General features: G+C 31.8%; 1 protein-coding gene across 1 annotated transcript in view; it reads right to left on the bottom strand.

Annotated features, from left to right (window-relative positions):
* LOC139485499 (hepatocyte growth factor receptor-like) overlaps positions 1 to 25,067 on the bottom strand; it is a 36,723-nt gene extending 11,656 nt beyond the window's left edge. The window contains exons 1-13 of the mRNA XM_071270031.1: positions 24,746 to 25,067; positions 19,385 to 20,443; positions 16,577 to 16,759; positions 15,905 to 16,033; positions 15,050 to 15,217; positions 12,579 to 12,715; positions 11,301 to 11,433; positions 10,669 to 10,805; positions 5,035 to 5,253; positions 4,414 to 4,507; positions 3,291 to 3,521; positions 1,869 to 2,018; positions 399 to 657 (exon numbers count right to left, since the gene is read on the bottom strand). Coding sequence (XP_071126132.1) covers positions 399 to 657; positions 1,869 to 2,018; positions 3,291 to 3,521; positions 4,414 to 4,507; positions 5,035 to 5,253; positions 10,669 to 10,805; positions 11,301 to 11,433; positions 12,579 to 12,715; positions 15,050 to 15,217; positions 15,905 to 16,033; positions 16,577 to 16,759; positions 19,385 to 20,443 — 2,899 coding nt within the window. The 5' untranslated portion in view covers positions 24,746 to 25,067. The remainder of the gene's footprint in view (positions 1 to 398; positions 658 to 1,868; positions 2,019 to 3,290; positions 3,522 to 4,413; positions 4,508 to 5,034; positions 5,254 to 10,668; positions 10,806 to 11,300; positions 11,434 to 12,578; positions 12,716 to 15,049; positions 15,218 to 15,904; positions 16,034 to 16,576; positions 16,760 to 19,384; positions 20,444 to 24,745) is intronic.
* Positions 25,068 to 27,959: the final 2,892 nt, after the last annotated feature.

The following is a 27,959-nucleotide window of genomic DNA, read 5'->3' as shown; positions in this document are numbered from 1 at the left end:
AGCTTACTATGTATTCTAAACAAATAAAAGTCGTAAAAATTTGCCTTTGTGTTGAACCCATCAGAAAATGAAAACGAACCTCACGAAAATTATGACCAAACAAATACTACAACTTTAGGCAATTCTATATCTTATGGTATCTATTTCATAAAAATTGCTCTAACAGTTACTTGGTAATATTTAAAAAAAAATAATATATATATCGATTTTAGTTGAAATGATGCGATATTTTTAGAGCGAGAAATAACTTTTGTAATCTCAATGACACATGACAAATGCATATACGGTCAATGAAATTTGACTGTGTAAAAAACACAGCTGTCGTATATTGAAAATAATGAAGGTAATATGTTTTGAATTGGAACAATATTTACAGAACTTTTTGAACTTGTAATTACCTGTATCACTTGGCGGATCCATGAGGCCTCTTGTTTCTGGGCTATTGAAATACACAACAGAAAACTCGTCTGTAGCTTTTTTTCGAAACACTCCTAGGTGCTTTTTGCGCATGACAAGTATAAGACATAAAATCAAAATACCAAACGTCCCCAAACAAATCGCAGCAACTTGGACATGTATTTGGTTCTGCCGACGAATTTCTATATGAGAAAACTGCATATACCCCAAATTCGTCTTCCAGTTCAGACCTACAGATACCTTTTAAGTAAACAAATAAACGTTAAATTACAATATATAACGATAATGTTGAAAAGTTAACAAGATAAATGTTCAGTATGAATTACGCTGATGTAAAATATTTTTTAACACCACATCTTCTTTTATTCCTATTGGTTTCTTGTACATTTTTTTTATCCTTTCGGTTCTTTCATTTTTAAATGAAATGCATTGCAATGTTATATACACTTTACCTTAATTTATTTGTTTTTAGTTTTGTGGTAGAGGAAACTTGAATGATTTCATTAAGATTAGATATACATAATCTATTTACATATTTTTAATTATAGTTTACTCGACCAATTACTCATTAGAAGACACATTTGCAATTCTTCAAAAAGATATAAATTATCTGTAATATTGATATTGCGATTAATGAACAGTGTACTACTGGTACAACGCAGACTTTTTAGTTCGTCGCATAACAGAACAGTTGCCTTTCATGTGAGAAAAACATTAGCAAGTTTTCTGTTGATGCTGTTAAATATATATAAAAAAACTAAACAGAAAAGTGTCCAAGATTGATGTTTGATTAAGGACGTTCAATATATTTTAATAGTTTTCAAGAAACATACAATTTTGAAATTTGTTTAAGCATGAGGAAGGATGAACGCTCTAAACTATGTTGACACCTGTTACAAATGTGTGTGTTTGTAATTTATGATTATGACCGTTTGTTTTTTCATATTTTTTTTTAACATTTTTATAGTTGGCTCAAATAATTTCTTACACCCATGTTCTTTGGTCTATGGTGTATGTTAATTCCATTGGCGACATCACGTCATCTTTATTTTTATTTTTTTTTATATTTTTTTAGAATATAAATCTTTGGAAAAGCGGTATTCCTAAACATCAAAATTGAGTTCCACAGTTCACATTGCGACTGGAATTTGAGAAAAATCATAGAAACGGCATCATGGTTCGAAAATATCTGACATCACATGTAAAAATATAAATATGATACAGCAAAAACTACTTTCAGGGAAATATTTTAATTTGGTTAATGAATTTCTTTTTCTAGCGGACATCCTTGGTTTTTTTATAAGTAACCCTGGTCAATGTTTCAGGAGAAAATTTAATACAGAACTTTTCTATCGCCAACTCGTGAACCTTTGTTTATGAAGACATGCTTCTTGTATTATAATCAAAAGGCTAGCAGGGTTCTTGAAATTATGTTTTTATATAATATTTACCTCTACAAGTAGTGACACATCTTTGATATGAACTGTGTCAGAAAGGTTACATATCAGATAAGTTTGATGAAGATCCATAACAGGACAACAGGATCCATTTATTTTAATTATATAATCTTCCTTTCTTGCTGCAGAATTCAGATATCGCCCCTGAAAAAACAATATGTTATGCTATAAAAGGGGACGGAAGATACAAGAGAGACATTCAAACATAAATCGAAAAAAAACTGACAACGCCATGGCTAAAAAAAGACAAACAGACAAACAATAGTACACAAAACGCAACTTAGAAAATTAAAGACTAAGCAACACGAACCACATCAACAACTGGGGTTAATATCAGGTACTCCGGAAGGATAAGCAGATCCTGCTCCATACCTAACACCCGTTGTGTTGCTCATGTTAGTACAAATCTGGTAATACGTGAAATTTGGTAGGTCACATTCTTTAACAGGGAACGGGATTGTAGTAACGACATAAAGAACATTTGCACTATCATCTGTAAAACGCCGCGATTGCGTCCGTAAAGTTTACGAAGGGATGATTTCAACTTTACCATTTGGAACCCTTGGTTTAATAGTTTTCTTGTTAGCAGCAACCCTCAATCTAGGAAATGTTGATAGGAAATATAAGCCCGGAAATATTGTATCAGTTGGTAGATATATACGCCCAATGCAGGCGCTGCATGGATGTTGCTACATATAAATAGAGAGTTCACAATTGGGAATCTTTTGTCGAATATTTTTGTTTTCGACCGACCATCATTGTCAATTTCTAGAACAAAGTCAAGACTTGAGACAGACTTAAATGTATCTGTTGTATCCTTTATCTCTAGTTCGATGGGATAGATGCGTTCAACCTGGTCACCAAATTTTGAATTATTTAGTGAAAGAACATCATATATATAGCGGAAAGTACATTTAAAGGATACTGCCAACTTCTTTTCTTATAAACTGCTCAACCTTAAGGACCCCATTCTTTAACCACTGTAATACATATCAAACTATGTATCAACATGAGATGATATGCGACTTTCAAAAAATAAATTTCTAGTAAAGAAGGAATATGTGATATTTTTTACTAACATGAGCAACACGACGAGTGTCAAATATGGAGCAGGATCTAATTACAATTCCGGAGCACCTGAGATAAAACCCAGTGTTGATGGGGTTCGTTTTACTTAGTCGTTAGTATTCTATGTTGTGTTTAAAGTTTAAAGGCGTCATCAGTTTTTTTTTCTACTTCTATTTTGTATAGTTCGCTTTTTTTTATACACTATAGAAACCGAACAGACAACATAAGTGATTTTAAATATATAGTTTTGATAAGAATTGTACTAGGTACAATACATTGTAGGAAAAGGTAGATTGAACCTGGTTTTATGGCTTTACAGCCAGATATATTTGATGAGTTTTCATTTACCTTTAGTTCTAACATTTTGTCCTTCATTTCAATATCTTTAAGTTGAGTGTCCATATCTAGGTAGTCTAATTCTGGGTCAGGATAAATCATGAGTGAGAACGATTTTACTGGATTGTTGTCTAACATTACAGTCAAGCGGCCTTCGATAACTTCTCCAGATTTGTTCAACACGGATTTCAAATCAGGAGTAGAACACACTAACAGTTGTCCGGAATTCTTCATTCTACAAGACTGGAATGAATAATTTAAGAAAATATTTATTAAAAAAAATAATCCCTGAGGAGAATTAAACGATATTATATCAGTTATCTTTTAAATGCAATAAAGACCAAGTTGAATAAAATTTATTTAGCCAGATGGTTTCCTTTAAAATAATATATATTGTTTGTGAAATAAATACACCCAGACGACGACTTAAACATTTATACGTCAACCTTACCTCTTCGTCTATTATAAACAGAAAGCCATAACGTGTCATTGAAATTCTTATGTGAAAGAAATTGTTGCAGGAAAAAACAACACACAATCATGACAATATTCCAATGAAACATTGTTTAACCTTGTCAATATACATTACTACTTATTTAATTTTCACAATGGTTTATTCAATATTCCATTGTCTGTAGTCATAAGTACTAAAACAGAAAATACGAAAGTTGACCGTCAACTTTAATAAACAAATTCTCAAATATAGTTATTTCCCCTTTGCCGCATAGCGTCCACAACAAAGACAATATGACAGGCAGCATTCAACACTTACTATTGCATTAAAGACTCAGGATATTAGATAATATTGCGCGGTAAAATGACCTGACTCATTTAATCAGCAGGAAGAATACACTTCTAACTTTAAAAAGACAAAAGAATCATGATTCCGATCTTATAGTACTTGAAGTCAAAGATGGCTAGTTTTTTAGCCATTTTCAGTTGTAATAATTTATTCCAAGAAAAGATTATGAAGACCAATACAAAAAGTAAGTAAATATAATTGTATATGAATATATGAATTATAAAAAGATATTTGTGCAAAAACAAAATCATAACTGAACATGCTGAATACCTAGCTTTTAATGATTTTTTTTTTAATTAAGAGCGTAATGAACTGGTTAATGTATAAACTTACCGAACTTATATTAACGTCACCGACACTTAATAGTATACCATGGTTGATAACAGAATTAAACCAATTTCCAAAAATGTCAATGGTTAAACCTCCGCTGAAAAACATTTTTGTTGGACAAATCAATGTACATTAAAAGAACAGTGACAATTGGTTTTTAATTTTTGCATTAATTAAAATTTTAAACAAATAGTTATTAAAATGGAATCGTCACATACTGCATGTAACGCTTTAACTTGATTTGTTTTCATATCTGTATCAACAATGAATTTTTGTCACTTAAGAATTTCTTAGCGTAATTTTTCATTGTTTCTATTTATCTTTGAGTCTTCAGTCGCATAAATCAAATGTTCCCGACACATGATTATCACTGCCCAAACCTTAAAAGAGTTCTTTTCGATAAAGGGGGTTTCTTATTGTCTCTTACATCAAAGGCTTTACACCTTTTATTTGCTTTGTTTTGTTCAAAAGAGAAGAATTGTACATTCTAATCCCCAATTTTTTCAAGTTTTCTGTGCTACTACTTTTTATTTCAGGTTCTGACGACCACAATAATCCCTTCAGCTCTCTCCGTGTCAGTTTCAGTTCATATTTCGAATACTATATGTATATTAATATATATACCTTATTATAGAACTATTTCGTGATGGTTTGTGAATAATTTCCGGGTTTGGCATGTAACAAAATGTTTTGTTTTCTAAGGGCTGATAAGATGCACCATCAATCGCTACTACAATATCCCAGCTGAACCTACACTGAGACATTTCACGATTTTCTCCTTCAAACGCTTGTACACATGTTTCACAAGATTGTGTGAGGCACATAATTTCTGTGTCATTTCTCCTAAAATATAGAATGCTCGTCATAATGACATGTAGTTTCAATGAAAGATTTTATTTTTTTTTATTTGTCAGTTAACAAATACATCATGTTTAATAGTTATCAAAGGTACCAGGATTATAATTTTGTTCGCCAGACGCGCGTTTCGTCTACATAAGACTCATCAGTGACACTCATATCAAAATAGTTATAAAACCAAACAAGTACAAAGTTGAAGAGCATTGAGGATCATTGATATAGAAGCCTTTATGTTGACACATACAGCATATTGACAAACACATATTGACACATCATTAATATAGAAGCCTTTATGATGACACATACAGCATATTGACAAACACATATTGACACATCATTAATATAAAAGCCTTTATGTTGACACATACAGCTCAAATCAAAGACTACACTGGCTTTTGATAAAAAAAAAAACCATATTCTTTGATATGTTAACATTTTTTTAAACAAAACATACGTAACAACTTCATATTACTCCTATTTTTTCCATTTATCATAAACACGTAATCATGATCATTTACTGCCCTGTTTCTAAACCTTGCACCGTTAGTACGTGTTATTATTAAAACATTAAAGCCCTTGCTGCATAAAATAACTTTTTGGATACATTTTTTTTTTTTTTGGCTTTCATATTTTTTATTAAGGACAAGATCTCAAAAACGAGGTATGTTGTCAAACAATTATGTTTAAAATTAAACATCAAATGTAACAAGTGTAAAGCCTCAAAGAAAATAGACGAGACACAATACAATAATTGGGGATATTTGAAAATCTGAAAAGTGTAAAATGAAAATACTAGTAACAAGTTATAAATAACGTGCGATATAGGCGCTTTTCTGAAAAAAAAACCTTCCGCAGGAAGCTCAAATCCAAATATTTAAAAACCAGGGATGTATAAATAAAGGCAACAGTAGTATACCGCTGTTCAAAACTCATAAATCCATGGACAAAAAACAAAATCGGGGTAACAAACTAAAACCGAGGGAAACGCATTAAATATAAGAGGAGAACAACGACATAACACCGAAAAGCAACACACAAAACACCACGAGAATAACAAATATAACATCAAAACCAAATACAAGAATTTGGGATAGATAAGTACCGTGCCACGTCTTATCTAAAAAATAAGAGAAAACACAAACGACTCAACGTTAAAATGCAACACACACAGAAACGAACAATATTATAACAATGGCCATCTTCCTGACTTGGTACAGGACACTTTTAAAGGGGAATAAAAGTGGTGGGTTGAACCTGGTTTTATGGCATGCCAAACCTCGCACTTTAATGGCAAAGTTAAATATAACATTGAAATGACAACATAATATTACAGGACTACAATACAAATAAAAAGGAGACCATATTAGACAAAGAAAACCATGATTAATAGATAACAAAAAGCATCAGGTTTAAAATTCAATACGCCAAAAACGCGTCTTGTCCACACAAGACTCAATAGTGACGCACAGATATAAAAGATCGAAAGTGAAAAAAGTACAAAGTTGTACAGCACTGAAGATCAAAAGTTGAAAAGGTTTTGCCAAATACGGCATTGTTTGTATGCCCGGGATAAGAACATTCTTATTATATAGAACAATTCATGCTATTGCAAACAGTAAATTTTATCAAATGAATATGAAATCATGATAACGAAACTGAAGTATTAACTAATTACAGAAAACTAAACCCGAATACATAACGCCCAGATATAAAAGATCGAAAGTGAAAAAAGTACAAAGTTGTACAGAACTGAAGATCAAAAGTTGAAAAGGTTTTGCCAAATACGGCATTGTTTTTATGCCCGGGATAAGAACACTTTTATATAGAACGATTCATGCTATTGCAAACAGTAAATTTTAACAAATGAATGTGAAAGATATATTCATAATGAAACTGAAGTATTAACTTATTACAGAAAACTCAACCCGAATACATGATGCCAAGTTCAATACAGCATAGACACACCCGAATCAATCCAGGCGTCAACGCAATTAAAAAATAAATGACGTCACATACGATGGTGAAAAGGCAAACGTTATGCCACATTTGAATTTATGAAATTTAGAAACAGCATGACGTCACACATGAAAAACTATAATTCAAAAGTGAGATAGAATTAGGATTGCTTTGAGATTCTATTAGAACTAAATACTGATAATTTATTAAAACAAAATGCATATTGCAATACTTATTAATAGCAATTAACTGTAATATATATATATATATCCAGTTTGTTATGAATCCAACTTCAAACGTAATTAATCGTACGAAATTAAATATAATAAATAAAGGCGGTGATTAATTTTTCCATCCGTAACACCTAAATATAATAAAAAGACGTCAACACATTTTGACAAAATGAGAATTACAAATATAACATTAAACATGTAAACTAAATACATGAATTTGGGATAAACAAGTACAGAAACACGTCTTATAGTAATACGAATTCACATTCAGCAAAACAGTCACAATCGGGAATAAGTCACGTTTGGTAATTAAAAGATTAGACGACATAATGACAAACCACAATCTACCATGTGGTAAAAATGTCCTTAGCTAGTTTGGTTAAAGAGACATCATATGGATCCACCAATTCGTGATGGTGTCCATAAAATTTACGGAGTGTCAATTTTAATCTGTCCTCCTCATAACTTTGTTGGAGCAGTTTCTGCGTAAGGAGCACACTCCTGTATATGAAGTCCGTATAGTGTGAACAAGCACGTGAATAACGTATCAATTGTGATATGTAAACACCATACGAAGGGGCAGAGGGTATGTTACTGCTAAGAAATGGGAAATTGATAATTGGGAAGTTGAAATCGTCCCGTTTATCATAGATTTTCGTGTGAAGTCGTCCATCTACGTCAATATTGAGGAAAAGATCAAGGTATGAAGCAGTCCTTCTAGTATCAGTAGTATCCTTAATTTCAAGTTCACTAGGATATATGAGATGTAAGTATTGGCTGAAGTATGGGTTGTTCAATGATAAAACATCATCAATATATCGGAAAGTAAAATTAAAGAATTTCGCAAGGTGCTTTTTCTTTTTGTCTTTTAGAAGGTTCTGAATAAATTCTGCTTCATACGAATACAAAAACAAATCAGCCAGCAGGGGTGCACAATTAGTACCCATTGGAATACCGACTGTCTGTTGAAATATAAATCCTCCAAACTCAACAAATATATTGTCGATCAAAAAGTCCAGCATTTTAATAATATCATCTTCAGTATATTTTCTGGAAGATTCAGTGTGATTCTTTACAAAATATGAATTATTGTATCCCAAAACAAGAAATTTGTATCTACGATTCCCATTTTTATAGAAAAAGCTCTGTTTTATGAGATGGTGAAGTCGATCTTTCAACTGAGCATGGGGAATAGTAGTATATAGCGTAGAAAAATCAAAAGTTTTTATGTTGCTGCAAAATTGCAAAGATTGTGATCGAAGGTTAAGCAGTAGATCTTTCGAATTTTTGAGAATCCACATCTGGTTAACACCACTGGTAGAATATATCTCCTCACAATATTTTTGCAGCCCATCTTTAACTGTAGAAAGAATAGTAGTCAATACTTTAGAAAGGTGTTTAGTCGAACATTTTGAAGACCCAGCTATGTATCGTTCTTTATATGGAGTTTTGTGTAATTTAGGTATCCAGTATAATGAGGGCAAGTTTTCTTCGTTTTCTTTGATGCTGATACCAAAAGAAAGAAGGACAGATTTATGATTTTGTAAAATTTCATCCTTGGTAAATGATGTTAAAGAATATGTAGGATTACCAGTAGTTTTATCAATTCCAAGCTCTGTAGTGAGACATTGCAAATAATGTTTTTTACATATGAAGACGATATTATTGGAGGCTTTATCTGCCGGAACAACGACATATTTGTCATGCAAAGAGGATAAAGCATCCACAACCTCCGGATTCTTGAAAGGGTTAGAAACTCTAGTACTCATATTACATCGTAGTTTTTGTATTCGCCTCTGAATGCATGATCGAATAGCTTTGATCCATTCAGACAAAGTGTCCAGTTCGGGTTCGTCTGGTTCGCGCTTTACCCATTTTCTTGCATAGTCCTCAACTGCATCCATCAGTAACTTGAAATTCTTTTTCCAGTTGATGGGCTGGGGGATTCTATACTTTGGTCCCTTGGCTAGCAACTCTCTTAGTTGTTCATTGGTAACAATACCAAGGTCACCAGTAATAATATGACCAGCTGGACTATAATTGTATTGAGAAGATGCACATGAGCAATCCGGAGGCTTGGATTTTGTATCTTTGAGGTTAAAAGCCTCTAAAACTCTCTTGTGGTTGAAAATCTTTGATGCAATAGACTTGGTGTAAGTATAAGAAATAACAGGTGTAGCTTTATTTTTGAAGTAATCAGGTATAGTTTTTTGTACAGATTTTTGATGGAAAATATTGCCAATATTTACAGCATCTAAACCTTTATTGGCGAATTCTACCTTAAAAAAGTTACGTTTTTCCTCACTATTGGATGTAGTCAATACGGGTTTGAATAGTCTATGGTTAGCAATGTCCATGATAATTGCAACTAATCTATACAAAACAGAACGAGAATCAGTAACGGAAGTATTTTTGGCATCTTGAAATAGTAAAGAAAGTTTTGACAATGGAATGGAGTATAATTTAGTTCTAATATGATGAATTCCTAAAGGTTTTTGAACAGACGATAATAGACTATCAATTGTCACGGTGTGTACAGCAGGTGGTATATATTTTCTGTGACCATGACTTCTATTTCGTCGAGCAGAAGTATTAAATAATTTTAATGTATTGACAGTACTACACCTGGGACTAGATAAAATACCTACACCATCAATTTTGTCATTGCATCCATAGGGAATGGCTGTTCCCAACTCTCTAATCCAAAAGTCTTCTCTTTGTAAACGATATGGTGTACTCAATATGGGGTCATTTGTAGGATGATATATTTTCTCTATAATCCGGACTTTCATTGAAACAATAGAATGGTCAGGCTGATTAAAATGTTTATAGAGAAATTTGTTGTTATTAGGATCATTAACATTTGACCGATGATCATTCATCCTAAAATTGAGTCTTTGTCGAGTTTCCCCGACGTAGATCAATCCACAAAGAGTACATTCAATACCGTAAACAATATTGGAGGTAGTGCAATTCAAATCCTCATGGCTATGTGTATTGTAATTTTTGGTAATTATAATTGCTCAAAAACGTTAGGAACTATATGACTAAAAGGGACCTAAACTTTAAACATGTTATATCTAAGAATAGTCAAAACATCAAAAGGTCACTCCTTCCGGCGGGAGTTGACAGATGATTGGAAAATTTAAACCGTTACATTTTGTCCGACTATATTGATTCATTATACAGATAAAAAATCAAATATACCTACGTTTGAATATCACAATGCATTTTACCAATCTTCACAGAAAGGTTAGATCCAATTTCAAACTTATTGCCTGTGATAGTTAGCAATGTTTTGCCTGATATTGGTCCCTTCATGGGGAAAATACTCTTAATACAAGATTGCTGAAAAAGTAATCAAAATACAATAAATGAAAATTAAGTAAAACATTAATTGGAGAAAGTTGAAGTCAAAGTTCCAAAAATACAAATTAATTATTTCAGTTAACTGCAAAGATCACGCATTTCTTTGGAATCGTTACCGCCAACCGCTTGACACAAAAAGTCTTTTCATCCTTACATTTCAAAGAATGTACCAACGCATGTTCATTATAACAGCTTATACTATATAAAGATATTCAAAATATAACCATTAAGTTCTCTGGTATGAAAACCTTAGTAGCTTAATTGTTCTAAAGTTGTGTTTATAAAATGGAAGTATCAATACTATTTCATGTCAGTACCTGAGTTATAGCTGTTGTAAAACAGCTATATACCAAATTAAACATAAAAAAAGCCATATATTAAAACAAGACCTCTTTCATTACATAAACGAATTTTTCTTAAATTGAATAGTAAAGAAAACTTTTCATAAACATCCATTATAGTGCTCTCACATACCGTATATTCAAATAATATGTCCACTTGTTCCGAAATTCCATAAATTTTAAAGGTTTTAGAGGCCGAATCAGTCACGTTCATCGTAACAGTTGCATTGACAGGGAATCCTTCTCGACTTGTCAGACAAGTTATTCTAGGGTTTGATAAAGATAACAAAACATGATATAAATTAAGATAACAAACTGTTCTTATACAATTTTAAAATTCAATCCTGTACGATAATGATTTTCCACAAAATGAAATAATTAATTTGTTAAATCTACATTGTCTGAAAAATTGACAAAAAAAAATTGTTCAGTTGAAAAAATGTTCTTATTTCGCCCAATGATATTATAGGATAAAACGCCTTTTTAAAAAAATTTAAGGATTTTTTGGGGGTACAAACCGGAGCATTTAAATAACAGTCCGCAGGACTTACTTAGTACAGATTAAAAGGATTACATATATATGCACTTTTAACGGTATTTAATGATGTATAAAACCGGACCAATTCACTTCTAAACATTGGACTTTTGTATTATATGTTTGTGAATGACTTGGTCCAGTTTATACATCAATAAATCATTTAAAAAATGCGTGTAATCCTAATAATTCTTTAAATATTGAGAATATATCTACGTACACTCATTCACATGTAATTTGTATGTTTATCTCATTATATTGGCATTGCGCTTGAACATAATTATGATTTGTGTAACGAAAACTGACTAACTCTGAAAATTTACTATCTGATAATAAATAAACTACAAAACTATCTTATTAGTATAATCAAATGTATGATTTGTGTTAATTATGTATTTCAACTTTTTTAATGCGAGCTGGTTTGTGTTAATATTGCCACCATCTTGTTTACATGGGTTACTATTTTATTTATTATGTCTGTTTAGTTCACGCACCATTGTAAATATAACAGAATTTGATGAGACTGTCAATAAAGTGAGAGTTTAGCGCTATAAAACCAGGTTTAATCCACCATTTTCTACATTTGAAAATATCTGTACCAAGTCAGTAATATTACAGTTCTTGTTCATTCGGTTTTGATGTGTTTTGTCGTTTGATTTTGCCATGTGATTATGGACTTTCCGAATGTATTTTACTCTGAGTTCAGTATTTTTTGTGATTCTACCTTTTATAAAGTATAGTTCCGTTCACGTTTAAAATCAAATAACGAAAATAGTTTAAATACATTCCAATGATTTTAAAATTATGCTCGTTCCATTAGTTCTATCCGCTAAAAGTATAAAGTAAACACTTTAAAGAAGGTTAAATAAAGTGTACCTTGCATCATTAATGTCCTGGATCGAACATGATGCATTTCCAATGGATGCGGTAGTGTTATTTATGATCGAACCGAAATTCTCTCCTGTAATAGTTAATTGTGTTGACCCTTCAAGCGGTCCATTTGATGGGCTGATCTAGAAAACAAAATGACCACTTACACAATAACATATCAACATTTCAATATCAAAGCTGAGAAGACGAATAGACAAAAAACATCCTAGATAATCAAATATCCCTTTTTCGTTACTTCATTTACTACGAGGTCATTTGTTTGACAAGATCAGCGGGATTGTTGGTCTACAGGAATGCTAAGTGGTATTCTCTTGAATCTATAGTGAATTCTTGTTCCGCGTTAATGTGCCTTTGGTGTATAGAAAAGAAACTGCTGATCATTTGGTATTTTCATATAAAGAGAAAATAAGATATGCTTGCAAATAAGACAACTCTTCACAATAGACCAAATGCCATATAAATTAACATCTATAGGTCACCGTAGAGCCTTCAAGAAAGGAAAAAGCCCATGACACCGCATAATTAGCTATAAAAGGCCCTGAAATCACAAGTTTGAAACAATCAAAACTAAAAAATCTATGGCCTAATTTATGTACGAAATAATGAAATGAAATATGTAAAACAGTAACAAATGGCAGGCTAAAACATATTAGTGGGTGCCGACCCGTAGCCCTAATTCTAGAACAGCGGTGCAACACAACAATACAAGAACAGAAAAAAAACCAAAAAACAAACAACGCATATGATCAATGACCAAAACGTGTTTGACAAGTTCAGCGGGATTGTTGGTCTACAAGAGTGCTAAGTCTCGGTTATTGTATAGAAAGGTATATACTATGAAAATTAGAGCGAGGGGCTGTGCCCAAGCTCTTATTTTCATAGTATATACCTTTCTATACAATATCCAATTTAGCACATATTTATAACTTGAGTAATCCTGTAATTAGTCTATTGATATGTTTTGGCTGACTGGATGTAGCTCATTTACGTAGTTTTGTAAATCTACTCACTATAATATCATTGTAAAAATGGGATTTCAAAAGGCCCTTGACTTTAGAATGTAAAGAAGGTAGCTGCTGGTGTAAGTATGTTTATTGATATGAACGAAGCGTTGTTTTACTATACATGTACTTATTTACGTGGTAAGATGACAAAATGAATTGACCAAGAGCAGACAACTCTTAAATTGCAGTGAAAGCTTTACATTCTTGAGAACATTATTTAAATTTCACATAAAACCTAAAACTAGCTTTTGAATGAGTACAAACAGTTGGATCCCCCTCCCACATCTTTGGTTGAAACACCTTTTAAAAATGGCTGGATCTGCCCCTGGTATGTACCCATAGGTAGTCTAGTAGATAGTTTATATGCATGAAATATTTGTCACTGGACATTAGGCAACCAATTATCGACCAATTTATGACTAAATATATCAAATTGCTTTATTAATAATTTCCCTTCAAAAGATTCATGGTTGACTCTTTTTGTGTACAAAGTAATTGCATGGAAGATAAAGGATTACAAATTTTAGATTGAGTTGTACTTTAATCAAGGTATAAAGCACCATTATTATTACTCTTTATTTAAATGAAAGAAACTTTTTAAATTGTCAAAACAAAATTTAGATCAAAAGATTGATTAGTAGGATGTTAAAAATCTGTTTGAAAACTAATTACAAACTATTTAGTTAAATTTGGAACACATCATTTATTTCAAAATAGCCAGTAGCAATATTTGTTCTAATATCTTGATTACAATACAATGAAATCTTACCCTTGTGGTCATTCATACGTAGTTACTTAGTACACGGAAAAAGTATGTACTATGAAAATTAGAAGGCAAATTCAAGCAATTTGATTGGACGAGAAGTTGTAAGTATGTGCTAAGTGGTATCCTCTTGAATCTATAGTGAATTGTTGTTATTAAACGATTTAATTTTACACAAAATCCTTTCAATTCAATAGAAATTTTGCATGAATCATCTACTGTTAAGTTTGATGAAGGTGTTTGCATTCGCAGTAAAGAGATAATTAGCTTAAATTGACAAAATGTATCACAAAAATCATACAGACTGTACATACCGACGCACTAGAGATGCTTCTGCCTGAGGAATAGATGACCTTAGCTGGATTTTAGCAATATTTTAGGAATTTTAGGTCCTCAATGCTCTTCAACTTCGTACTTTATTTTACGTTCGTCTGGCGCAAATACAAAATTGCAATCCTGGTATCTATGTTGAGTTTATTTGTATATTTCACAACCTGGTTTACAAGGAAATAGACTTGTAAGAAGACGTCATACTTTATTCAGACACAAATTTCTGACTTTAGACTTGTTTTAACTGTCTAATGTTGATCGCAATAAAATATATTTATGACTCTTTAGTGTGTAGCAAACGCGCATCGAAGTGTCGAACCTAGAATGCAGAAAATATAACTATATAAAGCATAACTTACACCCCGAACAAATGGCGGACATGATTGATTATGCCACATATTATGTTGACACTTGGTAAGTATGGAACAATGATCGAAACACCATCCGCATCCAAGTGGATCATTACTGGTTACACATTCTCCACACGTTTTGTGTAATTGACATGACGTCATTGACAATTTTGTAACCTTGAAAGAAACCAAACAGCATTAAAAAACAATTATTCATAAAAAATTAACGTAACTCTCGATTGGAATTATAAAACCATATACTGAAACAAATGTGATTATAACTATGCATACATTGATTATTTCTATTGCAATCGATTCATTGCTTAATAACGTTTAATTTTGTCAGTTTTTATATTATTCCCGTTTTTTAATTTACATTCAATTTGGAGTTTTGTGTTTTTTCGTGTCGTTTGACGCTTTTTTTTTTTCTTTTTTTTTATAAAGATGTACACAATCGCTAAAAGTTTGAAACGTAGAATTTAGAATGGAAACGGGGAATGTGTTTAAGAGACAACAACCCTACCAAAGAGAGTCAGACAGCAAAGGTCACCAATGCAAGTCTTCAACACAGCGATAAAGCGGGCACCGGAAATTTATTTTCATCTTTTAGGTTTTTTTTTTACTTATTGTATTTACTGATATAATTAAACTTATATAGTGAAACATATTCAAAAATATTTAATATCAATATAAATTTTTAATTATTAAGTGGACATAAATAGATTGAATTAACTGGTTTCATTTATAATACCGTGTTTTAACATTTCGCAATCCAGAATGTATATCGCGATCGTTCAAACTGTTATAATTCATTTAAATCCTATTTGGTAATTTACTATTTCAAATTGAAAATATGCTAGTCACCTTGTTTCCTGTCAAAAGGTAGAGGTTACTGTGTGTATCTAGAACCATTTCATTAGCAACTTGAATATTTCTGTCACCACTAACGTCAAATTTGATGAACGATTTACCCTTTGACGAAGTTACCAGTATCTTGAAACGTAATAAGAAATTATTTTAAGTACAAATACATAATTGAAAATTGAAATAACAGAAATACCGAACTATATCCTTGTTCAAAATAAAGTGTAAAAGACATAATTTAAAATGAACAAAGAACTTTTTTGTTTTTTTGTTTTTCTTGGTCCCGTCTTACGAGATTTATTTTCGATAATCATTTGGATTAACCAAAACTCAATTAATCCTCCCTCAAATGTAAAACATTTCAGGTATTCTGGATAGTGATAGTGAAAAAAATTAGGACGACATTTTAAGAGACTTTACATAATATCGTGTCATGACTGATCATCGATTTATTAGAATTGGCGTTGTGATTTTGTCTCAGACTTATGAGTTTAATATCTCAGTGGTATCTTTCGTCGCTCTTTTACTGTATATATCCGACGAAATCAATAAGTAAGTAGCAAAGTATTTTCTTTAAAACTGAATATAGTAATTTATTTAAATCGAGTTCCTTATTTTAGGGTGCGCTCTTAAATATTATCATATTCAATTCTCACAGATGAGGTCATATACCTTCCTTAAAAATCCTGTATTACTTCCAGCAAGAATTATGTCCGCAGAACTGTTCTGTAAAGGCAGAACTGAGGTTAATAATTCTTTAGAAATCTGATAAACAGCTGTTTTACTGAAACCCTCACCACGAGCTTCGATTCCAAATTCCATCTTCGTCTGGTTACATGAAAAAATTCTTTCTTCCTAAAAAATGTTTTGATTCATTAATAAAACTTTGGTACAACATTGTGTCGAAGAAAAGAAATGCAAATATTTTTACCTTCATGAATATTTTTTTATTCATTTTCTTATCAAGGTCTATGTAGGTTTATTACTAGGAAATAGACAATTATGAATCTTTGCCCATTTAGCACATGTGAAACTTGATTTAAATCATGGAAAAACCCTAAGATACACAAAACATGCAAGATTTTGTTATCAGCAGCATGTTACGTACATTTTTACTTTGAGAGCATGAGTAGTAGAGTAAAGCGTGTTTTCTTTTTAATTTCGGTTATCACGTTACAAAATAAGTATGTTTCATAAAAACAAATTTATATTGAGTTGTTAGTTCGTTCATGTGTTGATATTCTTCCTTAAAGATAGTGTTTGATGGCTGTAACGAAGATCAAAGATGAAAAATAGATACATTTTTAATCTTCAGATCTTTTCATTTTGTCTATATTTATTTCTAAAATAATGTTTATACCCATTAATTCAAACATAGCTTTTGAAAATAAGAATTGTTCAATTTGCTTAAATGTATGTATATTAATAAAACAAAAATTCCGATGCAACGAACAACTATTATAGAGTCAAATTACAGCTTACGAATTAATTTTTTAGATGGTCTATTAATCAATACATTAGTTTTTGCTATAAACATATGTCTTAGTAACAATATCAACAACCTCAGTATTTTAACAGTTAAAATACCAAGTACTAGTATAACATTCTCATTGTTAATTAAGTTATGTGTATATAAACAAGTCTTAATTGAAATATATATAAATATATAAATCCATGCTATTGCTGGTTGTTGCAGGAATATGTTCACCGTGTTACATATATTTTGTAAGTATTAGTTAGCATTGTAAAATGAAGATGTCACCTATCTGTGTTTATCCTGCAAAGAAAGAACATAAACAAATCTGATAAGAAATCTGCTTGACCTTTAAATTGTAGCAACTATTTCAGATAATCTCATGTGTCATAAATAAAAGCAACAGTAGTATACCGCTGTTCGAAATTTATAAATCGATTGAAAAAACAAAAACAAATCCGGGTCCCAAACTAAAACTGAGGGAAACACATCAAATATAAGAGGAGAACTATGACACAACAGAAACACAACATTAAAATGTAACACACACAGAAGCGAACTATAATATAACAATGGCCATTTTCCTGACTTGGTACAGGACATTTTAATTAAAAAATGGTAGGTTGAACCTGGTTTTGTAGCATGCCAAACCTCCCGCCTTTATGGCAATGTTAAATATAACATTAATTAAAAAGACGACATTACATGACAGGACTACAATACAACTTAATGGGAGCATATAGAACAGAGGAACACACGAATAATAGCTAACAAAAGGTACTAGGTTTAAAAGTTAATACGCCAGACGCCCTGAATGACATTGTTTCAATCCTTTGATAATCTATAGGATGGGTGCAGGACTCATAAAAAGTTTACACAAATAAGAGATTCATCTTCCAGTCAACGTTATTTAATGTATTCAGCTCTGTACTGAGATAGTGTGAAATTGGGCGATCTTTTGATAATAAATTATCAAACTGATATTGGCACCAAGCGAAAATTTCAAATTTTGAATAAACAAAAGAAATCATCATTGATATTAAAGAAGACATACAAAAAAAATTACATAATTTGTTTTTCAATCGTAAGTAAAATGTAACATTTCCATAAAATTTTATACAGTTATATTTTATAAAGAACGATTTCGAATTTGCATTTTTTCTACATTTTAGCAGTTCAATAACAACATCAGCCATTATGACGATGCCATACCAAGATTGCAAATCTGCACTTGCGGGTTGATAATATGGTATAGTTCCATAACAATTGCTTCATACAATTCCAAAATATAAGCTGAACAATAAAAAATAAAAGGAAAGGAAAAAAGAAAAAAAAAGAAACGTAGAATAACAATAAGTCACACTAAGTCCATTGAGGGTGTCTTAATTATGAATTACTTTAATTGTATATATTACTGGTTCTTGAACAACTGCGTCTAAAAGGATTATTATGGACAAAACAAGCATAGAGACAACTGAAATATAAGGGTAAATCCAGAAAAGAGCATCAGACCAATGAAATTTATTCATCTACGGCTCTGGGTCTATACCACTGCTGGAAGACTCTCAGCCCCAGATGATATAATAGCAATCTGCTCAGCAGCCTGAATTTATGTATGGCATGTTTTATGACAAACCATTCCAAATGTAGACAACAATAAGAAACTAAGGTCCTCATGCAAAGGACTAACAATTGATTATCTATTGTATTTAGGCTTTATTTTGTAATATGGCTGTTCAATAGTTTCGGTTTTTTGCTTACAACACTTTGAATTAATGCGTTCTAGAGAAAGTTAAATCGAATGCAATTTATAAAGTATTTCAATTTTTAACAGCGCTGGGTGGATTTTTTTTCAAAGACAACAACGTATTGGCAAACGTGTAACAGTGTAACTTAAGGCCATAATTTTTTTTCTTATCAGCTCACACTTTTAAATGCTCCACAAAGGTAAGGTAGTATTGCATAAATATGTTTAATGTATATTTTTTTAATATAAATAAACTTACCGCAGAGGCAGCAGGGCAAGCTTTGATGTTACATTGCCAAGATGGTGTCCCCCATGTTGGTGTTCCTTTAAAACATTTTGTCAACACTTCGCTTTTAAACTTCTTTATTATTTCATCAAGTGTGTAGACACAAATAACTGAACACTGAGTATTGTCGGCTTGAATGTTGTCAACGTTGTGTGCCCTTATACCGAAGGTCATATATAACTTTTGTTGCGCGATGTCGTAGTAGGCTGCTATTCCGATGTCATATTTCATAGGAGTTTTACATGAAATTGGCATTTCTTCGTAAGAACTGTAATGTCTGTTTTCTTTGCACAATTTTGATATTCTTGTTTCATATGAAATGCTACCTGAATCGTTTATTGATCGAATGAAAACATGAAAAATATATTTTTCAGCTTCAAAAATGTGTAAAAACTTCAACTTAAAGTTTTCCCGTTTGGTGTCACATACTGAGAGAAAACTCCATGCGGTAAAATGACCAAAGTTCCAGTTTGTTTTAGATTTTGATATATCAAGTGTTGCAAACTCATTGTAAAAGTAATCTGCTTTTCTGCCGTCGAAACTTTGACCAATGAAAAACATAAAAATACCCTCTTTGTCCTTTGTGACAAGCATGACGGATGAATTTTCACTTCCAAGGTAATTCTCCTTAATTTCACCAAAATGATGTTTAAGATTGATATCAGAAGCATTGTACATGTAACATATACCTTGGCGCGCTGTTCCGCAGACGATCAATGAGTTTCGGAATGACTTCAATATACTAATATGGTTATTGACTGTTCGGTATCTCATGTAGATACAAGAGTTGTCAAAAGGTTTACATTGTTTACTATCGTTGACAGGGCCTAATATATCTTTATTGTTTTGTCTTAAGTCCAAATCAAAGTGGAGAAGAATGTTTTTTCCTCCTATATATAAACTTCCACTTTCTTCATTTAATATAATTTTAGATAAGGGACCATATTTTCTAGATACTGTGTAGTTCTGGATGAAAGCATTTGTTGTTATGATTCCTGCTACCAGACAAATACATACCAATCGGATATACATCTGAAGTAAAAATTAACACTGGGTTTTAAATATAAATTTAAAAGATTATCCTGGTTTCCTTCAAGCATAACTTTATAACAATATTCATCTTTAAAAAAAAACACATCTGAAAATATACCAAGCTGATCATTTTGTACAGCAGACGCGCGTTTTGTCTACAAGTAATTCATAAGTATCGCTCAAATAAAAAAAAATGGTCAAATTAAGTTCGAAGATGAGAGGCAATGAGGACATAAATTCCAGATGGTTTTACCAAATACAGCCAAAGACAATATTTTTTGGATACAATTTACTTAGAATCTCCAATATCTGTGTTAGCGGCATGACAATTACACACAAGTGTAACGAATATCATTTTCATGACGTCATTATAACTATACAGATACAATTTGAGACAAATTATACATGATGATGGTGTATATAACCACAAGTTAACCGAGGGAGAATGTCTGTCATTAAGTTGTCACATGTATAGACGTATATAATGAAATCAAAATTTTATATGGATGCATGGTACTTAAAGTTTTCATCCTTTACGACAGACATAAATATATGATCTGAAAGGTACATCATCTACTTTCAACTATTCATCACTTACTGTGTAACAACTCTAGATAAAGCTGACGAGGAAAAGCATTACATCAACCACCAAATGTTATATTTGTTGTAGCCTTAGTGGTCGAGTGGTGGTGGGCGCTTGACACAGGGCAGGCGTTGTTACCAATTCAAGATGCCACAGAAGCAAGGTTCAAATCCCGCTGAAGGGAACTATAACAAAATGCTTAAACGCAAATAACATTTCTATTAATTTATAATATTCTTTGAATCGAGCTAGTCGACAATACATGCAGATGATAACAGCTACAACCAACGATCATTTCTTCATGATATCAACGGGAATAAAAAAAAATGAAAGAGAGACGAAAAATTCCAAAGGGTCATTCAAACTCAAAACTCAAATCTAAAAACGTCGAAAACAAAATGTCTAAGTCATTGCAAGTAATAGAAAAAAGAAAAAAAAACACAAAACAAACCACAGAAAAAAACCCACAAAAAAAACCAAACAAACATAGAAGATTAATTACGGTAAAAAAGGGAAGCCTTCCTAAAAAAAAGTGTTTAATCTCTAGTGCTCCAGATGGGTGAGCAATCCTGATTCACATGAAGCAATCGTCGAGTTTCTAGTATAAGCACAAATTTAATGATATGTAGGATTGGATAGGTTTCATTAAAAGAAAAGGGGACGAATTGGGTGTGTACGACATTGTGAGTATATCTGTCGTCATCAGATACTAAATAAGGGTCATCCGATTCGTGATGGAGTTCGTAACTTTTCGAAGGGATAATTTCAGCTTCAACACCTTGAACTCTTTGATTCAAAATCTTACTCGCAATCATTAACTGTTTATCATGGAAATGAGAAGTGCATCTACTGAGAAACAAAAGTCATAAACTCCAAATGCAGCCGCTGCCGGATTGTTGCTTCGTAGACACGTGCAGTTCTCAATGGGGAAGCTGAAAACATCTCTTTTTCTATATACGAAATGCTTTGTTGAACATTATTTAGCATCTTACTCTATTGGAAAAAAAATAAATGCAAGGAAAAATCATTATGGACTTTCCGAATTTATTTTCCTCTGAGTTCAGTATTTTTGTGATTTTACTTTTTTCACACATGTTTTCGATGTGACAGAGTAACTGTACTGGTTAATGTATATAGTAACGTTATTTTGTACTTTTGTATTTTCAATGGGATATTGTAAAACATGTCTTAATTCAAACGGTAAAAGATTCATAACTCTGGAAAGATGAACTAGAAAATAAAAAAAAGGGAGGGAGCTTCATTCTTCAACCACAAACATTATGTAAACTTTTAAGTAAATCAATTTAGGGATATAATTATTATACTGCGATATGCGGCAAAATGTGCAAAGACTCTGGAACGACAAAACCAACAAAATTTGTGACTCAAAATGGTGTGTTGCATAAGAATGAATAAAAACAAAATTGAGTAATCATACAAAGTGTAGCTCTCGGATGACTATGGTATATTATAAAACGTCCTATCTTTAATGGCCGATTACAAATGATAAGATTTCAGCTTTCTGTCTTATTCTAAACTGATTTATCTTGCAAACTATTTTCGAAAACAAGCTGAATGATTGTTTTGCAAAGAATTTGTTTTTTAATGTTGTGTCATTTATTTTAAGAGGATCACATAACCATATTCCACATTACATCATGTTTTGTAAGATTTTTTTTTTATCTTCTCTAATTTAAGACCTACGATACCAAAAGTGTTGTTGTTAAGAACAAGAAACAGTAAATTGGCTATGTCACAGATTTTGCAAACATTTTGAGTACAGCCTTGGCTCGTTTCAAAATGGGTGAGCATTTGTATAAAAAGCACATAAAATCGGGGAAATGACGTCTAAAGTTTGTCTTGAAATCATCAAATCTCTAAATCTACCACATATATTCCAGTAATATTTCAAATAATAAATGAGATTATGCATTATTTTTTTCGATTTTTAATTGTAGTTCATCGAGGCAGAGTTGTATGCAAAATTTGACTGAAATCTCTGATAGCGCCCATTTAATGTAACTTGACCTTTACTTTATTTTTACCCCCACACAATTTGTCCATGATACTTGCCTTTTTTCACAGGAAAATGAAAATGTTTAAAACTTAGACAGTAATTATTTTTTGTATAAATATTTTTATTATACTTAAAGGATTGTTATTATACTATAATTATGAATATACAGGAAAGTCAATAATGAAACGGATATCGGCATAAATAGAACAAAACTTAATGCCTTTGTTAGTTTTCCGGTTCTTACTTTTTTTTGTAAAGCTTTCCTTTTTTTTTTTTTATCTTTATTAGTAAAACGTGGGAAGCATGTTATATAATTGCCTCCAATTTCACACAAAAAATCTCTCAAAATCGTTTTTTATAGGTTCTTAAAGTGTATTTGACAACAATAGCGTATACAGGAACTTTTTTTCCAATTAATTGCATGAAATAACATGAAACTCAAAAAAATTTACATTTGAAAATGATGATGTAAATAGTCTTAAAATTAAAAATTATTTGTTTTCTTATACATGAAGGTATTGTAAATTTTAGCCATATGCCACAATATCGAGTGATCAAAGAGTTGAAAAAAGGTCAAATTTTCTGTCCGGTTTATTAAGGATAAGACGATTGCGTTCTAGTTTAAAAGTTGAAATGCAGAAATTATTAACTAATTGAATTATAAAAGTGAAAATTGAAAGGTCTAGTTTGTGTATTGCGTTTAGGATAATAAATTAATACGTTTCTAGTTACATGTACTTTTGACTGTATCTGTCCTGTTGCATAAACACAGCACATCTCAGATGAATCAATATAACAGATCACTTAGAAACTCAATATATAACACTTACTTAAAAAGAAATCCTCAATAATCATCAGTCTAGATCTGTTCTATTTTCTCTTGGAATTTCAACCAAAGATGATGAACTGAATTGGATATCTTAACTACATAAGTGTCCTGTCAAAGAACGGTATATTGGTGGGTCTTCCAATGCAAAAACTCGATTAAACCTCTTTCTCAATTATCAACATCAATTTATTAGCCATCAAAGCCGGGTGTCAAAGTCATGTTAAAACTAACTATTCTAGAGGTGGCTTGAAACAGATATTGAAACATAAAGCATTCCAAAGATCTTTTAGAATATATACAATTTAAGACTTTATCACCTTGCAATATCATTAAAGCATTTGAATTTAATACACTTTACACAACTCTTGCTTATTTCAAACTAAAAGAAAAGCTGAAAGAGTTGGTACTGCTTTGTTTTATAACAAAGAATAACCAACGTAAATACAAGTATCTTGTATTAGGCAGGGATAAATCCAACTTTGTTAAATTTCAATATAATTCAATCCTTCAACTTTATTTTCAGCTATAAAGAGGATCTACTCTCACTAAATATTTAAACATTTTTAACAGTTAAGCCAGCAGCCACATAACCTGACTTTACATCTTGAAATTGATTGTTGGTCTTTTTTTAGATTATGTATTTTTGTTATCTTAGAATACTGCAAATTTTGTTATTTTCGATAATTTTAAATACTTTTTTTTATATAAGTTGAACAACTTTCGTGTCCATAGTATCTTGTGATTTACATATCAATATGGTAGACAGGACTAAAGTAAAAAAAAAAACTCAACCATACAAAAATATCTATTGAGAAATGGAATGCAAAAAGAATGAAAACATGATTATTGAGAAAATTTGAATAAAAAACTTACTTTATGGCAATTAGAAGGTCATCTGTTCACTCGTAATACTTCAATTTCAGGAACCTCTTCATCTTCTAACCAATCGTGGTAAAATTTGATTTTTTAGAACAAATAAAATAGAATTATTGTACTTTTTCTATAACACTAAAATAACTAGATCAAATTTGTGAGCCTTCATAAACGACGAATGAAAAAATTCACTTTTATATATAACTAATATACAATAATTGTGTTTATGAAATTAGACAATTCCAGGCCTTTTGTTATCCACATAATTAATATTACCAATAATTAAAAAATTCCGGGTCAAATCCGATACCGAAACCAATATGATAAGTCACGTGCAGTTTCCGGTTGTAGTAAGTAAACCGGGACGGATTCAAACTTAAAGATTTGGAAATCAGATAAAACTGTGCACCTTAATTATATTCAGTATGACTTTAGCAGATGATAATATGGATGCTTAAAACCCAGGCCAAAATTGTAATACCCTAATTCAGTCACGGAGACACGATATTGCAGGTGTATTAAAGTATATCTGAGTTGCATGCCTTTACAAACTTATCTACATTTTCATTTAGATTATACATGTACGTAGAGGTATAAGCTCTATTCACGCAAAGAAACCTCTACAAGGTGTCTTGTCTCGATAAACTTGTCTCAATGAATACTTATCCAGCATACCCTTTACGTATTGTATCGTTTTTTCGTTTTTTTCACGATTTTTGTCAGTGCTTTGTCCGTTTCTCTTGACATATCCACTTGTATTTCTGCAAGCAGGCCGCAACGACGAGTTTATCTAAGTAATTTACCTTATGTATCTCTAGCCTATCAATACTGAGGTTGTCAGTTCGAACCCATATACTTGGCAGGTGCGTACGACTCATGTTTGACTAATATTGGCAAATTAGAAGGTTGATCATCATTTCTCTCATACATTCTCTCCTTTCTCTAATTACATTCGATCGTCTTTTCCCTTTTCTCCCTTTCTTTCTTTCCCAGTACCTTTCAACTCACATTCCTGTTTTTAGATGAAGAATGCATTATCCGCCATTTTAAAGATGCGAAAGAGACAATAAAAAAATATTAAACAGCAGAGAAAACCTGTCCACGTTTTTTTTTCTTGTTGAAATGAAACACTTAAGTAATGTTATAATATGCCGGTAAACTAAAATAGTGCGTTTTTTGCTTATAGAATACATATAAAAAAATAAGGATTTATTTTGTGTTTTCACCGAAAAATAATAATCAAGGTTATGCTACCATGAGACCGTCTTTCAAAAAGTTTGTTTTCACTGGGGTAAATGTGATCTCCGTAACTGCAGTTACGTATATCCAAAGATGGCGGGCGATGATTCTGGTCAATATTTCTTTTGTCAATTGTGTTATAATTCTGTATTATTCTTCTGTATTTCGTGTCCTATCTAAAGTATTACTAGGTTTGAAACTTCCATACAACGTTTCTTGTCATAGTTCAACCGCTAAAAGGAGAAATCATCATTTAAAAAAATCCCGAGGATATGGGTAACTGTAAAGGCTGATATCCGTAACTGTAATAAATGTTTATAGAAGGATATCCGTAACTGTTGAATTTTGTTGTTTCTGCTTCATTTATTATCCTCGATTAAATAGTTCGGACCATCATTTATTTCGGAAATAAATCTGTCATAAATTTGTCAAAATAGTTATCAAAGGTACCAGGATTATAATTTAATATGCCAGACGCGCGTTTCGTCTTCATAAGACCCATCAGTGACGCTTATGTCAAAACAGTTAAAAAGCCAAAACAAGAACAAAGTTGAAGAGCATTGAAGACCCAAAATTCCAAAAAGTTGTTCCAAATACGGCTAATGTAATATCAATCTAAATAAAAACCGATCTCTCATCGCTCCCGTTTTCTGATATGTCGTGTGGCGTGAGAGATCGGGTTTTAATTAGATTGATGTAATCTACTCCTGGGATAGGAAAATCCTGAGTTTTTCGAAAAATTCAAAGTTTTGTACACAGGAAAGTTATTTAAATGATATATTACTGATATTCATGTCAACACCGAAGTGCTGACTACAGGGTACCCTTAGGGACGAAACGTCCACCAGCAGTGCATGCCATGGCATCGACCTAGTGGTGTAAAATAGTTATCAAAGGTACCAGGATTATTATTTAATATGCTAGACACGCGTTTCGTCTTCATAAGACTCATAAGTGACGCTCATATCAAAACAGTTAAAAAGCCGTTTGAAACAAGTGCAAATGTGAAGAGCATTAAGGACCCAAAATTGCAAAAAGTTGTGCCAAATACGGCTAAGCTAAATATATGAAGTCATCGGGATCAAAAATTATATATGTCCACAATGTTCTAACAACATTAGAAAAAAATCTACTGTTTAAGACTTCTTCACACTAAATCCCTTGGCTGTGGGATGTACATTAACTGAATAATTAGTCTTAGATGCATGATTTTTTTTTAAACTGTTTTGGCTTTGAAATAGCTTTCAGTTCTTGCGACTACTCCCAGATATTAATTAAATGACTGTTTAATTTTGGGATGTACAAGTACCCTCCCACGTTTATTTATTTTGTGTACAAATTATTTTTAATTGTATCCACCTGATGAGTTAAGACTTTTCAACTGATTTTTTTTAGTTTCTCTTAAGTTGTACTGTTACACCACTGTCCAAGTCAGTGGAGGATTGGACGCCAGTTAACAAGTATTTGCCTAGGTCTAACACCAATCAGGAGCCTGCAATTCATCGGATGTCATCTGTTGCTGAGTTTTTCGTTATTTAAAAAAAATTGGCCCCTAAATAAGGCCTAGGCCACTAGTTGACTTGTTTGAATTGTGTTATATTTGTCCTTTCTGGGCCTTTTATATCATACTGTGCGGTATGGGCATTGATCGTATGGTGACCAATAATATTAATTTATGTGTCAGTTAGTCTCTTGTGTCTCAATTACACTGGTACCACATTTTCTTTTTATTAAATATATGTTCAGGAAGAGAAAAAAATATAGATACAGTAGGTAAGTCTTGCATCAGACGCCGTCCTGATGAAGGTAGAAGAAATTTGGACTACCAAGGGTATTGCAGATTGGATAGGGACGGGAGTGACGGTGAGTCTGTCTTTGCCACTGGCCATTTATAGACCCCTCAAAGATTTGTTACAAGGGTTATTAACCTAGCTACAAAGAGAACGGAATTCTTTCAACATGTGGCATCTGAATT

The sequence above is a fragment of the Mytilus edulis genome, chromosome 1, assembly GCF_963676685.1.
Source record: "Mytilus edulis chromosome 1, xbMytEdul2.2, whole genome shotgun sequence".
Lineage (NCBI taxonomy): Eukaryota > Metazoa > Mollusca > Bivalvia > Mytilida > Mytilidae > Mytilus > Mytilus edulis.
The sequence above is the reverse complement of the archived record's forward strand: the minus strand, read 5'-3'. Positions and strand labels throughout refer to the sequence as shown.